The 16634-nt window shown below is 40.4% G+C and overlaps 1 protein-coding gene across 6 annotated transcripts in view; it reads left to right on the forward strand.

Moving 5' to 3' along the window:
- The window catches only part of LOC115086957 (DNA helicase MCM8-like), a 200697-nt gene that overhangs the window by 21847 nt on the left and 162216 nt on the right, over positions 1-16634 (forward strand). For 4 of the 6 annotated variants that reach the window (XR_003855373.1, XM_029593488.1, XM_029593490.1 and 1 more), the window contains 2 exons: positions 2714-2912; positions 6553-6638. Coding sequence is in view for 3 of the 6 variants with exons in the window: in XM_029593488.1 (XP_029449348.1) it covers positions 2714-2912; positions 6553-6638 (285 nt within the window). In the remaining 3 variants the exon portion in view is untranslated. Of the gene's footprint in view, positions 1-2713; positions 2913-3045; positions 3745-5820; positions 6639-16634 lie in introns of those variants that run through there. The other 2 variants (XM_029593491.1, XM_029593492.1) reach the window with 2 other exon arrangements.

Below are 16634 nucleotides of genomic sequence, written 5' to 3' on the forward strand. Positions count from 1 at the left end.
GCTGCCAATGCAAAAGGATCTATTGCATCAGAGGCCAATTCTTCAGAAAAATCCAGATTAGTTTTGTCTTGCAGTTTGGCCCTTGAGAGGACATGACTGTTGAAGTTTGGTTATTCCTCGGCACTAGGGGACATCTTGTGAGCTAAACAACTTTCTACTTACTTGGCTTACATATGAGTTTGGAGAAATTTTGAGAGGTGATGCCAGGAACAGAAATGTCTCCCTTTGAGGGTGATGATCCCCCTTAATCTTGGAGTTTGTACAGGAAGGTTTGATTAAGGGGTTGGCTCTTAATATGCTACAGGTGCTGGTGGCATCTTTGGCTTGTTATAGAGGGAGAGTTCAGGGTAGACCTCTCTCCTCGCACCTGATCGTTTCTAGATTTTTTGAGAATTAAGTATATTCTGTCATTGTGAATACCAGTGACAATTTGGGTTCTTAATCTGGTTTTGACCTTTTTTAGTGGGTTCCACCTTCCATCCTCTTTGGCAACTTCCCTTGCACTTGCTAACAATGAAGACTGTGTTCCTTGTTGCTATAATTTTGGCTTGGAGGATTTTCGAATTGCAGATTTGGACCATACCTTCCTTCTTGCTGAAGGTTGTTTTGGACTTTCACGTTAATCAGTTTATTACGTTATCGTCTTTGGATAGGACTCTGGATGAGCAAGAGTTTCGCATCTTGCAGCAGTTGTGGGATCTTAAGGTTATCAGTGCTTTTCGAAAAACAATTTGTCTTTTTATTCTTCATGACAGTTTGAAGAAGGGGGAAGCAGTTTCACGCACCACAGTGGCATTTTGGATTAAGGAAGTAATGGTGAGCTATGTGGATGCGGAGAAGCGTTTGTCCAGGCAAATTAGGGCTTATTCTTCCAGAATGCAGGTGGCCTATGTGGATCTGGGGTTGTCGTTGCTCATTCTTCAAGAGCACAGGCTATGTTTTGGGCAGAGTTATAGTTGTTACCTCAGTGATTTGTAGAGCGGGAAGACATTTTTTTTGCCAGAGCAGTGTTGCAGGGACTGCAGGTGATCTCTCTCCTGAGAAGGAAGTAGCTTTGGTACATCCCATTTATGTGGACTAGCCTACCTGAATGCAGAGGAAAGTGAAATTACTACTTAACTGATAGAAACATAGAAATGACTGCAGAAGAAGACCAAACGGTCCATCCAGTCTGCCCAGCAAGCTTTCACACTTATTTTTTTTCATACTTTTCTTTTACTCTTGTCCCTTTTAATTAACATTTTGGTTCTATTTCCCTTCCACCCCTGCCATCGATGTAGATAGCAGTGCTGGAGCTGCATCTAAGTGAAGTATCTAGCTAATTGGTTCGGGGTAGTAACCACCGTAAAAGCAAGCTACTCCCACGCTTGTTTACCCAACCTGTGCAATTCAGTCTTTGTTGGTAGTTGTCTGAATATAAATCATCTTTTCCTCATTCCCCCTGCCGTTGAAGCAGAGTGCTATGCTGGATGTGCATTGAAAGTGAAGAATCAGGCTTATTTGGTTTGGGGTAGTAACCGCCGTAACAAGCAAGCTACTCCCCTGCTTTTTTGTGGATGCAAATCCTTTTTTCCACATTTCCTCTTGCCGTTGAAGCATAGAGCAATGTTGGAGTCGCGTTAACCATGTGTATGTTTATTGCATAAGGATATTAATCTCCAAGTATTAGTCGTCATTCCCGCAAGCTACCCCACGCCTCTTCTCTTCATTCACATCCTCTAGACTTTATGGATCCACAGTATTTATCCCACGCCCCTTTGAAATCCTTCACAGTTTTGGTAATTTTCATTCCTTTAGGACAGGCAGGCCAGTTCACACTCCTGCCCTGGGCTACCTGTACTGTACTGTGTTGTACTGTACTGTGCAGTATTTTCTTTGCTCTTCTTGGACATTTTCAGAAACAGAACTCTAAGGCCGATGCGGATTTCCGGGTTGCCGAGGGACCTGGTAGGGTGTGTGCCTTCTTTACCTGTTATAATTACATTTCCTTCTCTTCTAAGTCTCGTGCTTTTCCTCACTGGGTGGGGATGGGGAAGGGAGGAGGAGGGAATGGTTGGAAGAGGAAATGTATAGTGTTAAAGTTAGTTTGTTCAGTTGTCCACAGTTGGCTTTTTATTTTGACATGCTGGCTGATGTGGGTGCTATGACATCAGCGAGTCAGTTGATCTCAGACTATCTGGTTGGTGTGCATAACCCACTTGTGTGGACTGGCCTGCCTGTCCCAGAGGAAAGGAAATTACCAGGTAAGTAGTAATTTCACCATTATCAGTATATATTTTTATGCATAATTAAAGGATATTCTCTGATTATAAAAATTTGAGTTTTCCTTAAAGAACTAAGTCTCTTCAATGTTAGTAACTGCTTGACTTTCCCAAGTCATTCTAATTTGTTGGAAGGAAGGAAAGAGACACTTCCAGCTAGCTGCAATGTTTAGCCTAAACATTAGCAAGTAAAAATGAGCAAGGCAGTAGCTCAGGAGTTGGCAACTTCAGTCCTGGAGTCCTGCAAACAGTTCTGGTTTTCAGGATCTCCACAAAGAATATGCATATGAGAGGTTTGCATGCACTATTTGTTGCACTTGAGGACTTGTATTGCCTATCCCTCCAATATTTCTTTAGTGTGTTGTTAATTTTATTGCTGCACATGTGTTCTGTGTACCTACACAGAAGATGCACAGATTTCTTTTTAACATATTGGTTTACTTGTTTTATAGAGTATATAACTATGATCCTCTGACAGCCCTGAAGAATCTTCGAGCAAATTGTTATGGGAAGTATGTTTCCTTGCGTGGGACAGTTGTGCGAGTGGGTAATATTAAACCACTGTGCATCAAGATGGCTTTCGTGTGCAACATATGTGGAGATGTGCAGAGTCATTCTCTTCCAGACGGGAAGTATACCCTGCCCAGCAAGGTCAAAACTACTTTTCAGGAAATTTATGAAATCAAAACGGCTGGTGCTGTTTTTGTTCAGGCATTTAATCCAATATTACATGTTTATAACTGAACATTTGTGAAGGTTTGATTGTTTGTCATCAATTCCTTGCAAGTTCACATGCTTAGCAATAAGTTAATAGTTTTGAACTTTAAAGTACTGTTCGTGCTACTTTCTTCAATAATGCTCTCAATGTGTGTTAATATGTAGTGACTGGATTCGATGCTAAGTTTCTTTGTAGATTTTACTGCTCGAGTTTCTTTCTGGTGCACTAGTGAGGGCAGAGTAGTAGAAAGTAAATATAAGGCTTCACTCATGCTTTTCTGTAGAATGTGAAAATATATTGTTTTACTACAATAAATTAGTTCTCGAAGAGAAGTAGAATAAACTCTGAGCTTCAATTTTCCAGAATTCCTTTGAGGGTTTTGAAGATGAGTCTTGTGAGGGTTCTAAAAATTTCTGTAAAGAATCAGTGTGTGCTTGGAGCATTTGCAGATACAGATGTGTGAAATATTTCATTGCATCTATTTAGGGTAAAATAAAATCTCAGGAGCAGGATAAACACGGGTAGGGGAGTGATTTAGGGCTTTGTAGATCTTTTGTTACAAAAGTTATCCTCATTATGGAGTAGTGTGAAGTGGCAAAGCATAAAGGGCAGAACTGTTGGAGTGGTTTTATTTAGAACATTCCTCTGCTGGATGGATTGTCTTTTTCTTATAGAAAAAAAAGACCAAGAGGGAGACCCATGGAAAACTTGCAGAAAGCTGCTTCTAAACCTACTTTAATCTTCTCAAACTCTGTATAACTCCTGGTTAGTTATTTGTTTGCAGATCATGAATGATAAGACCTTTGAATGATAAGATATTTCCAGTCATTTATAGTACTAATATAGTACTACATATGTTCAACTGTATATAGTTACTCTGTTTCGCAGTTCCTACGTTTCTCAATCTTTACTGCCTTTTCCATCTCCTCTCTGCCTCCACCCTCTCCCCATCCCTCTTCCACGTCTCGCCTTTCCCCCCTCCCCCTCCCTTGTTTATTGTAATTTTCCTCCTTTCTGTTCATTGTAAACCGGCATGATGTGCTTCACGAATGTCGGTAAATAAAAGTTCATAAATAAATAAAATAAATAAATGACATGGGGAATAACATAGGGACTTAGTAAATCGTGGGTCAGTGCCCCATATTTGGACATTTGTGATTCCTATGTCACTCCTCTTCTAAACTGCTGGCAGAGTTGAGGAAACTGTACAGAGATTCCTAAAAAAATCCAAAACCCCACAATTATAAATAAACGATACTTCGGGCCAGATGTATAAACCTTTGCTTCAGCTTTCCCTTGTATTTTTTCCATTGAAAATATTGCAATATTTCCATTAAGAGGTCCATATTCAGTGGGCTAGTAAGTGGACAAGTTATCCAGTTAAAGTAAAGAAAAAATAAGTTGCCCCTCCTCCTTCCCCCTCCCACCCCCCCAAAGCAATAAGTCAAATTCATACATTGTATCCTAATATCCCTCTGCCCCTAAACCTTTTTAAATTGTGGCGATTTGCCCTGTTTTGGAAGCCGGGACCCTGTCCCGATATTACCTTTAAAAGGAGCTCAGCCTGCACCCCCTCCCCCTCCCTGCCTTTACCTTATTGTTCTTCACAGGGAGCAAGGGTCTTTCTGTCCTGCTCCCATCGCTTCCAATGCTGCTTTGATAGAGGCAGTGCTGGAAGCATAAGCTTACATTGAAGTTTACGCTTCCAATGCTGTCTGTATCAGAGCAATGCTGGGAGCGGGACAGAGAGACTCTCGCTCCCTGTGAAGAAGAAAAAGATTTAGGCAGAGAGGGGAGGGGGTGCGGGAGCCATGCTTTTTCTTAGTGGGAGAGGGGAGGCATGCTGAGCTCCTTTTAAAGGTAATTGTGAGGCAGTGCCCTTATAGTCTCCCTTAAACTGGTGCAGGTCCAGGCTAGGTGCCTGGTTCCCTTTATTTCCCCTTGTGTGAGAGAGCCCTGTGGGTGAGGCCCACAGGGGAGGAATAAGAGCCGGGACCCAGGTGGGGATAGTCAGACCAGGCCCAGATCTCCAGGAGGATGGCAGCTCCTGTAGAATATTGCTGTCCAAAGTCAGAGCTGTAACAATGCTGTATGAGTACTGAGAGAAGAAGTGGTACTAATTTTAATAACTGGAGTACACTGTTCTGAAGGCAAAGGCAGTCTACTAATGTGTATGTGTTAGTGGCAAAGTGTTTTAAGAAAGGCTGGAGTCAGGCTGTATTTGTCTCCAGGCCTGGGTGATCACAGCTCTGTCCCACAGTAAGATTAGGTGGGGGGCCCGGCGTCTAAAATGGGGCAAATTTAAGAAGGTTTGGGGGTGTTATGATACAAGTATAAATTGACTTATGCTTGGGGGGGGGGGGGGAGGGACAGTGGGATTGAGGCAACTTTAATTTTTTCTTTAGTAGATGACAGCGCTACTTAACCGCATGTCTTTTCAAGACATCCGGTTAAGTAGCACAATATCCAGCCACACAAGGCTGCATAACTTTATCCGGTTAACCTAGCTGGATGTACCCGATATTTGGCTAGGTTAGCTGGATATCTCAGCCTCTCCCCGGAATGTCCCCGAAACACCTCTAACCCAGCTAGAATTTAGCTGGATAAGGGCTTAATATAGCAGGTTAAGACATTAGGCAGATTACTACATTATCCGTCTAAATGGCTTTTGAATATGGACCTTAAGATTGCCATACTGGGTCAGACCAAAGGTCCATCAAGCTCAGTATCCTGTTTCCAACATTGGCCAATCCAAGTCACAAGAATATGGCAGGATCCCAAGGGGTAGATAGATTCCATGCTGCTCACCCAGGAGTAAGCTTTTGATTACTGTAATTCCACTTTAATAATGGCTTATTGACTTTTCCTCTAGTACTTTGTCTAAACCTTTTTTTAAATGCAGTTTAATCCTAATGGAAATTTTGTAGTGTAACAAAAGTTTGATAACTTTACAGAGAAGATAAACTGGGATGGGAGGAAGGGGAGTACAATCTAAAGAGGTCCATATTAGTGGTGTGGCAGGTTTCCCAGTTAAACTTATTCTGGGTAATTTTAACTGAGATATTCAGCAGGCAATTAATGGTTCATTTATTTGATTTGTCCGCCATCTGGATCTTGTAAGTTGTTAGATTCAAAATCTCCATCATAGTGGAGATTTTGAATCTCCACTATGATGAATCTAAAATTTCCTTTGTAGTGATTTCCATTCAATCTTTAGTCATACCACATAGACCAAAGGTAGGAAACTTTGATTCTGGAGTGCCACAAACAGGTCTGATTTTCAGGATATCCATAATGAATGTATTTGCATACAGTGGAGGCAGTGCATACAAATAGACCTCGTGCATCTTCTTTCTGGATATCCTGAAAACCAGACCTATTTGTGGCACTCCAGGACTGTAGTTGCCTACCCTGCCATATACAGTATTCAAACATAGATCCAACATGTTTACATTTTCTTACTGTTAAAAGGTTTTGTGTAAAGATTGATAACCTACCATTCTTTAAATAAAGGCAGTTTAATATTAATGGGAAAAGAAGAAAATAACTAAACATGAATCATTCTCGCAACAGTGTCTTGGTCCAGAATGCCGTGGGCGATCATTCACTGCAAACAGAAGCTCACCCTTGACAGTTACTGTGGACTGGCAGTCTATCAAGTAAGCAACGCTTGAATCTTAGAACTTTTCAAAGCAGTCCAATTATTTGGGAGGTCACACTATCAAAAGTATGCAAATGTTTATTGCCATCTTTTCAGGAAAGATCAGAGTATGCTACAAAGATATGTTATAAAAGGCGAGCTGGGCATTGTGATTCTTTGATTATTTTGCATCCACTGTACAGAAGTCTCATTAAAATTCTTTTTATCATTAGGTGATACAGTCCAGGTTGTAAATTTTATGAAAATAGTCTGCACGATTGCATCTATTACTCTATAAATAACTTGTGTAATGAGCTGTAAGAAAAATAATGTGCTTGTGTTTCGGAAGGAAAATTTAGATACAGTGCACCTGTCCAGAGGGAGAAATCTTGCTTTAGCTTGATGTAAGATAAACCTCCAGCTGGACAGAAGTGGTGGGTGATTTATTCTTAACATTTGGAAGGGTGTTTGTGGTCTGTGGTTTTATATTGTAGTAGATTTTATTAATCATTTTGTACCCCATTTGGTATGATTTTTACAAGGGGAACATATAAAAATAATAAATGAATATAAAAAATCTTAAATGCAGAATTGATTTTGTATCTGGAAATGTTTGTTTTTTTTACTTTTTCAGGTGGTTTTTTTTTTTTTTTGTTTTGGTTTTTTTTTTTTTCCCCACTAATCAACAGATTTAAAAATGATGGCAGTTGTCGCTCAGTAACTCTGTTTTGTAAATCTGCAGCAGCATGATTAGCATCTGAATGCTTTGATTCCTTCGGTTCTTTGACAGAGTAACGTCTCCAGAAGGCAGACATTACTGTCCAGATAGCCATTTTATTAATAGGACAGTGGAAAGATCTGTGCTCATTAGCACTGAACAATAATTGATTTGAGCATATCTGCCTGTTATTACCATGGTTTCTCATAGAGTAGGTAGACTTTAGTACTTTAAAGTACTTTCAAATCCATTGAAATCTGGAAGTCAAAAATCCTTTGTCACTTTACCCTCAATTGCCTCAGGTACAAAAACTTATTGTAAGCCCTCTGGGGATAAGGAAATACCTACAGTACCTGAATGTAATCCACTTTGAAATGCTGAAAAAGTGTGAAAAGTGGAATATAAATAATAATCTAAATTTTGACTCATTTGTTGTGGTTTTGTTAACTAGAACCCCCCCCCCCCCAAACCCATATAACTTTTAAAAGGAAAATAACATTTTGGAAGTCAGTTGCTTTTATTTGTTTTTACAGTGCTGAAAGTAAAAATACTCCAAATTTTGGATAATTAGATCAAACTCCAAAGCTTAAACTATTAAACAGAAATGTGACGGTAGGTAAAGATCATATGGTCTATCTAGTCTGCCCATCCACACGAACTATTCAACTTTATAATCCCTGTAACTTCATCTGAAATCTTCTGTTTATCCCTTGCTTTCTTGAATTCAGATACTGTCCTTGTCTCCACCACCTCCACTACACTTTCTGTAAATAAATATATCCATAGATCGGAGTCCATCCCCTTTTTTCCTCATTCCATGATCCAGGTTTTAGAGCCTCCTTTCCTTTGGAAGAGGCTCGCCTCCTGTGCATGGAAACCTTGACGATAATTAAACTTCTGTATTGTATCTCCCCTATCCCACACTTTTCTCCGGGATATACATTTTTAGATTTTGAAGTCCCCATATGCTTTAGAACGAGGACCACTGACCAGTTTAGTAGCCATCCTCTGGACTGATTCCAACTTGTTTATATTTTTTTGAAGGTGCGGTCTCCAGAACACACAGTATTCCAAATGGGGTCTTACCAGAGACTTTTATACAGGGGCAATGTCTCCTCCCTTTTTTCTGCTGACCATTCCTCTCCCTATGCAGCCAGGCATCCTTCTGGGTTTTTCCATTGCCTCTTCTGTCAGGAGAATTTCCAACCCCACCTCCCTTTTTGTACCTCCTTATTTCACCAGCAACCTTTCTTGTCCATCTTCTTAGAAAGTTCACCAAACTATGAATAATGCTGTATTTCTAAGTTACACAGGGATAGGCATAATGACATTAATACAGGGACAGCAATTATCATTATGGAAACAGAAAATTAAAAAAAAAATAGTTATGAAAGCATGCTCGACATCCGGTGCTTGTCTGATTACAATTAATGCTGGCATCACCCCCCTCTAGCAAAGACTTGAATGTGAAGTGCTAAAAGCCTTAACTTCCCAATTCACCAATATGGGACTTGCAGCGACATACACGCTCCTGGTCCTCGGTCTGGCAATTTCTCTCTTCTCAGGTCCTCCATGCGGAGGTAGAGAGGGCAGCTTATTTCACTGAAGCAACAGGCTGTTCAGCTCGCCAGTCTCTGATTCCTTGCTCTGCTGTGCCCTTTGTCTCTGCAAGTTGCTTCTGCCCAGGATGCCCGGAGGCAAGACAGGAGGGAGGCAACAGCACTCTGGGTTGTCTTCCTTTTTGGATGGGCAACTATCGAATGACAATGACTCTGCGTACTTGCACCCCACTGCTTTTAAGGGCTTACCTAGCATAATTCAGCAGTTTCATGCATAGTCAGGTAAATGCATAATTAAGGCTTTAATTAGCTGATTTTCCCACTCCTTTTACCAGTTACTTTTTCTTCTCCAGGTTCATCAAGTGGTCAGTTTAAGGGACTGCCAGTTCATCTGACAGGCCACTGATAAGCCCCATAAAAAGAGACCTCTAGTGCTCTGGTTGTATAGATTCACACAGTACCAGTTGTCCTTGTGTTTTTCTTGGCATCTCTTGGCTCAAGCTAGGCTGGAAGGGCCTACAAATCTTTCCGGTTTGGTCAAGTACACAGCAACTGCAAAGTCTCTTTTCATCTCTGCATTTGGCTGCAGATAGCCAAACATGCAATGTAAATTTTTACTGATGTCCGACTCCATTTTAGCTGCTTGTTCTGTTAGCAAGAATTGAGATATTCTCTACATATCCACCCTTTTGGCCACCTTAAAATCATCTGATATGACCTCCAACTGTATATTTCAACTTCTCTACATATCCACCCTTTTGGCCACCTTAAAATCATCTGATATGACCTCCAACTGTATATTTCAACTTTCCTTACTTGAAGTCTGCTTGACTGATTTTGACTTTTTCTAGAGAACATAATCTGATTTTTCAGTCATGAACTGGGCTCAATAATAGTTAAATTGCCTACTGTGTTCAAACCAAGAAGTTTTTATCTCTTTGGAAAAGACACTTTTTTATATGAGAGAGTGATGACAGTGGAACCTTCATTTGCTGGTGATAAGTTTGGACTTGCTGGGATGAATTACTTAAATCTTAAAACAAAATAAAAAATAATTCTTGGAGGGTTAAACTATTACTAGCTGATTATATGGGGGGGAGAAAGGCTGATGTGCACGGAGCAGGAGAGAGACCTTGGGGTGATGGTGTCTAATGATCTGAAGTCGGCGAAACAATGTGACAAGGCGATAGCTAAAGCCAGAAGAATGCTGGGCTGCATAGAGAGAGGAATATCGAGTAAGAAAAGGGAAGTGATTATCCCCTTGTACAGGTCCTTGGTGAGACCTCACCTGGAGTATTGTGTTCAGTTCTGGAGACCGTATCTCCGAAGAGACAGAGACAAGATGGAGGCGGTCCAGAGAAGGGTGACCAAAAAGGTGGAAGGTCTTCATCAAATGACTTATGAGGAGAGATTGAAGAATCTAAATATGTACACCCTGGAGGAAAGGAGGAGCAGAGGTGATATGATACAGACTTTCAGATACTTGAAAGGTTTTAATGATCCAAAGACAACGACAAACCTTTTCCATAGGAAAAAAATCAGCAGAACCAGGGGTCATGATTTGAAGCTCCAGGGAGGAAGATTCAGAACCAATGTCAGGAAGTATTTCTTCACGGAGAGGGTGGTGGATGCCTGGAATGCCCTTCCAGAGGAAGTGGTGAAGACCAGAACTGTGAAGGACTTCAAAGGGGCGTGGGATAAACACTGTGGATCCATAAAATCAAGAGGCCGTCAATAAAGAGTGGGTGGCTAGCCAGAATGACGGCTACTGCCTGGAGGACAATACCCTTATTCAATAAACATACACATGGTTACTGTGACTCCAACATCGCTCTAAGCTACAACAGCAAGAGGAAATGTGGAAAAAAGGATTTGCACTCACAAAGTGGGGAGTAGCTGGCTTGTTACGGCGGTTACTACCCCAAACCAAATAAGCCTGATACTTCACTTTCAATGCATATCCAGCATAGCTCTCTGCTTCAACGGCAGGGGAGAAGAAAAACTGATACTTCACGCATATCCAGCATAGCTCCCTGCTTCAACGGCAGGGGAGAAGAAAAACTGATACTTCACGCATATCCAGCATAGCTCTCTGCTTCAACGGCAGGGGAGAAGAAAAAACTGATACTTCACACATATCCAGCATAGCTCTCTGCTTCAACGGCAGGGGAGAAGAAAAACTGATACTTCACGCATATCCAGCATAGCTCTCTGCTTCAACGGCAGGGGAGAAGAAAAAAGGATTCGCACTCACAAAGCGGGGAGTAGCTGGCTTGTTACGGCGGTTACTACCCCAAACCAAATAAGCCTGATACTTCACTTTCAATGCATATCCTGCTTCAACGGCAGGGGAGAAGAAAAACTGATACTTCACGCATATCCAGCATAGCTCTCTGCTTCAACGGCAGGGGAGAAGAAAAACTGATACTACAAGCATATCCAGCATAGCTCCCTGCTTCAACAGCAGGGGAGAAGAAAAACAACCAATAAGGGCTGAACAACACAGTCTGGGTAAAACAAATAAGCATGGGTGTAGCTTGCTTATTGCGGCGGTTACTTCCCCTACTACCCATAACTAATCAAGCTTGATATTTCACTTGGTTGCAGCTCCATCACTGCTCTCTACATTAATGGTGGGGGTGGAAGGGAAATAGAACCAAAGAGCTAAGAGAAACAGATAAGTATGAGAAAAAAATGTGAAGCTTGCTGGGCAGACTGGATGGGCCGTTTGGTCTTCTTCTGCCGTCATTTCTATGTTTCTATGTTTCTATATTGTCTGCTGGTTGCAAGTTTAGTAGTATTTTTTTGCGAATGATAGAATTATCTTATAGTGGGAAAATTAGACTTGGATTTTCTGAGCTAGTAAATGATAGTATTTCTTTGTGTTTGATTTGTGAATTTGCAAAGGTCACTTATTAATCTGAGCAGGTGAGAGTACTTGTTCTTGGTTTGGTACCCACCTATCCTGTCTCATATTTTGATATATCACCCCCACTATAAGGAAAGTCTGCCAGATAAGTAAAGTAGCTATTTAAAATAACATTAAATTAACCTTGATTTTAAATTGACTAATTGTTGTCCTGCTGCTGGTCATTCACTAACATTAATCTCACAGTTATCAAATTCAAAAACTAGACATTTTAAGATAGCTAATAATTTTAAAAAATCTTAATTCACATTCAGCAACTCTTAAGTTGACATACCTTCTTCTTACCAGCCTTTAAAACTTTAGCAACTGAATACAATTAAGATGCAGACAGAAGCCCAGCAGTGAGATGGGGTCTATCCAGTCTTGTGCAGCATGCCACATGCATTATTATCTACCTGTTGGCGAGAGGTTTTATATATATATATGTACCCGGTGCAAAGAGCTGCTGTCTGTCCGATCTCTGGAGGCCAGAGTGGCAGACCTAGAGGAACTGAGGCAGACAGAGGTATATAGAGGAGATCTTCTGGGATATAGTAGAGTGGTCCCAAGTCTAGTCTAGCATCCTTTTGTGCTGCTTTGGAAGAGCAGTGTCATCTGGCAGGAGGCATCACCTTATTGTGGTAGTAAGTGATCCTGTGGCTAGGACTTGCCCTCCAGGTGGTGCTTTATCTTTGTACCAAGGATGTTTTTTCAGGGGTCTGTGACTAGGAGGGAAGAATTAGGAGGGCCATTGTAGTGGGTGATTGAATCATTAGAAATGCAGATAGCTGGATGGCTGGTGGGCATGAGGATTGCTTGGTAACATGCTTGCCTGGTATGAAGATAGTGGACCTCACGCGCCACCTAGTTGAGAGTGCTGGGGAGGAGCCATCTGTCGGGGTACATGGGGGTACCAATGACATAGAAAGACATAGGGGAGAGGGTCTGGACTCTAAAGTTAGGCTCTTAGGAAGAAAATTGAAGGGTTACATTCTCAGAAATGCTTCCCGTTCCATGTGCAGGACCCCAGAGACAGGTCAGGCTCCAAAGTCTCAATATGTGGATGAGATGTTGGTGCAGGGAAGAGGGTTTTAGGTTTGTTAGGAACTGGGGATCATTCTGGGGAGGGGGCTATTCAGGTGAGATGGACTCCACCTTAACTAAAGTGGGTTCCTGGCACTAACCTTTTAAATTGAATATGAGCAGTTTTTTAAAACTAGATGATGCCACAAAGCCGACAGTCGCTCAGAAGCAAATAGTTTGGAATGATGCATCTTTTGAAGAATGCTAACACAACAGGGTAGTTAATGCATCCCGATGAAGAGGTTGCAGTAACTGCTAAAATAGCCCAGGAGTAGACAAAAAGATTACAAATTACCCCCGTCAATTGATAAACAGGTTGTTAATATAACAAAAGACATATGTTTGAAATGCTAGAAATCTTAAAAAAAAAAAAAAAAAAAGATGGTAGCACTGAATGATAGATATAATTGGCATCTCAGAGACCTGATGGAAGGAGAATAACCAATGGGATACTGTCAAACCAGGATACAAATTATATCACAATGATAGGGTGGATCAAATTGGTGGAGGGATGGCATAGAGTCAAACAGGATAAAAGATGTGCAGGAAACAAAAAATACACTGTACAATATTTATGGATAGAAATTCAGTGTGAGAATTGAAATAGAATAGCAATGGGACTAGAATGAACAGATAGCTTCCCTAATTTCTGTTAGTATTAGTCTCTAACAAAATTAGCAATACAATAATGGAAAATTTTCAAGTACCCCAAAATTGACGGGGTAAATATATCAGGACATGCAAAGGAGGAAAAGTTTCTACATGAAATAAATGATTGCTTCATGAAGCAGCTGGGTCAAGAACTGACTAGAATGGTAGCTGTTTTAGACCTAATCATTAGTGGAATACATGATTTGGTGTGAGAGATAATGGTTTTGGGGGCCACTTGGCAATAGTGATCATAAAATGAACAAATATAACTTGATAACTGGAGGGCGATCACTAGGGAAATCTACTGCAATAGCATTTAACTTTCAAAAGGGAGACTGATAAAATGAGGAAAATGGTTAGGAAAAAACTGAAAGGAGAGACTGCAAAGATTGGTTACATCAGTCATTGACATTTTTTAAAAATACTGTCTTGGAAGTCCAGACCAGATGTATGCTACGCATTAAAAAAGGTAGAAAGGCCAAACAACTGCTGGTATGGTTAAAAGGTGAGGTGAGAGAGAAGCTTCTCTAGCCAAACTTAACATCTTTCAAAAAATGGAAAAGTGATCTGAATGAAGGAAACAGCATAAGCATTGGCAAGTTAGATGCAAAACCTTGATAAGGAAAGCAAAGCAGAATTTGGAAAGAAGCTTGCTGTGGAAGCAAAAACTAATCAAAATGTTTTCAGGTGCATTCAAATAAAGCCTGAGAGGCAGTCAGTTGGAACATTAGATGATCAAGTGGTAAAAAGGACACTAAGAGGACAAGGCCATAGAGAGATTAAATGAATTCTTTGCTTTGGTCTTTAATGAGGAAGATATATGGCAAATACCCATGTCAGAAGTAATATTTAAAGGTGATGATTCAGAGAAAGTGAAATAAAATCATTGAACCTGGAAGATGCAATAGGACAAACTTGACAAACTGAAATATAGCAAACCACCTGAACCAGATGGTGTACCATCCCAGAGTGTTGAAAGAGCTGAAAAATGAAATTGCAGACCTATTAATAACATAGCTGATTTTAATGATAGTTTATATATCATCTGAAGATTGGAGGGTGGCCAACATAATGGCAGTTTTTAAAAAGGGTGAACCAGGAAACCACAAATTGGTGAGCCTGATGTCAGTGCTGGGAGAAATGATTGAAATTATTGTAAAGAACCATATGGTACCTAAATGTAATTTTGCTTTGAAGTGTCTGAAAAACGGAATATAAATCAAATAGAGTGCCATAGATTAATGGGACAATCCACCATGGATTTAGCCAAGGGAAATCTGGTACATTTTTTATGAAGGCGTGAATAAATGTTGATATAGGGTATCTAGATTTTCAGAAAGTGTTTAACAAAGTACATCATGAGAGATTCTTGAAGAATTAAAAAGTCATGAAGACAGGAGGCAATATTCTCTTGTGGATTGAGAACTGGTTAAAAGACAGAAAACAGAGTAGGTCTTAAATGGTCAATTTTCTCAATGGAGAAAGGTGAATAGTGGACTGCCGTAGGGATTTGCACTGGGACCATTGCTTTTTAACATTTTATAAATGGCTTAGAGATGGGAACAGTTGAAGTGACCAGATTTTCAGAAAATACTAAATTTTATTTAAAGTTGTTAAATCACGAGAGGATTGTGAGAAATGCAAGACAACCTTGCAAGATTGGGAGACTCTGCATCCAAATGGCAGATGACATTTAATGTGATCAAGTGCAAAGTGATGCACATATGGAAGAGCAAACCAGGAAAGCAAATAAAATGCCAGGAATTATGAAGAATGGAAAATAAAACAGAATATCAAAATGCTTCTGTATTGCTCCATGGTGTGACCACACCTTGAGTACTGTGGCAATTCTGGTCACCGCATCTAAAAAAAAAAAAAAAATAGTGGAATTACAAAAGGAATAGAGAAGGGTGACCAAAATGATAAAGGGGATGGAACAATTCCCCTGTGAGGAAAGGCTAAAGAGTTTAAGTCTCTTCAGCTTGGAGAAGAGACGATAGAGGTCTATAAAATAATGGGTGAAATGGAATGGGTAATTGCGAATCAGTTGTTTCTCTGAGGACAAGCAGGATGGTAATCCTCACACATGGGTGACATCATCAGATGAAACCCCAATGCGGAAAACTTATGTCAGAGAAATTTGCCTAGGCACACTGAGCATGCCCAGGATGCCCTATACCATGTGTCCACACGGGGTCTCTCTCTTCAGTCTCTTCTCTTCCATGGCGCTTTTAAGCCTTGCGGTATGATTGGCTGTTTTTTGCCTTGTGGAAAACGTTTTGCTCTTCGCGGTTTTTGCATTTTTTTCCCTTCGATTTGTCACTGGATCCTTCTCAGTATTTTCCCGTCGTGTCCTTACGGTTTCAACCCAGGGCACAGGTGTTGTGGAAAGAATTGTCCATTTAAAATGACCATTTAAAAATGTCCATTTAAGATGACCACGGCAACGTGGTCATCTTTGAATTTTTTTTTTTTTTATTGCAAGGCATTATCTGTTGGATGTCTGAGCCTAGAAGGAGGCAATGTTTGACTTGGCCATCCTGAAAGGGGATTTGGCAGTTTCCTGCCTGATTGAGGGTTAGCTTTGGTTAGTCCCATGCTTCTGGACTGGTCTGGCTGGATGATGAGGATGGAGAAATTTTGATCTTACCTTATAATTTCCTTTTCTTGAGTCCAGCCAGACCAGTCCAGGATCTTCCCTAACCATTAATAGTCTTGCTGCTCTGTATTATTGGCAAGTGTTCATCAGTAGAACACTCAAGATGAACGGTTTGGTTGTATTTTGAGGAACTCAGTTTGGTTCCATGCAGGTGAGTATATTGGCTGAGACTCTTATTCCATTGCAACCCTTGTGCTTCTAAAAAAAAAACAAAACAACTTTTATATTTTATATTTTTCTGTTTAACCTTTATTCCAATTCTTTACCTTTTCTTTTCACTTGTTAACAATTTTAATTAGAAATGTTCATTGTATTAGACTATGGAAATTTATTTCCTGCTATTCTGTTTAATGTAAACCGGTATGATTTACATCGGATGTAAGAATGTCGGTATATATAAATTATAAATAAAAAATAAATTGTTGTGAGTGTTGCTT

The sequence above is a fragment of the Rhinatrema bivittatum genome, chromosome 3 (assembly GCF_901001135.1).
Source record: "Rhinatrema bivittatum chromosome 3, aRhiBiv1.1, whole genome shotgun sequence".
Classification (NCBI taxonomy): domain Eukaryota; kingdom Metazoa; phylum Chordata; class Amphibia; order Gymnophiona; family Rhinatrematidae; genus Rhinatrema; species Rhinatrema bivittatum.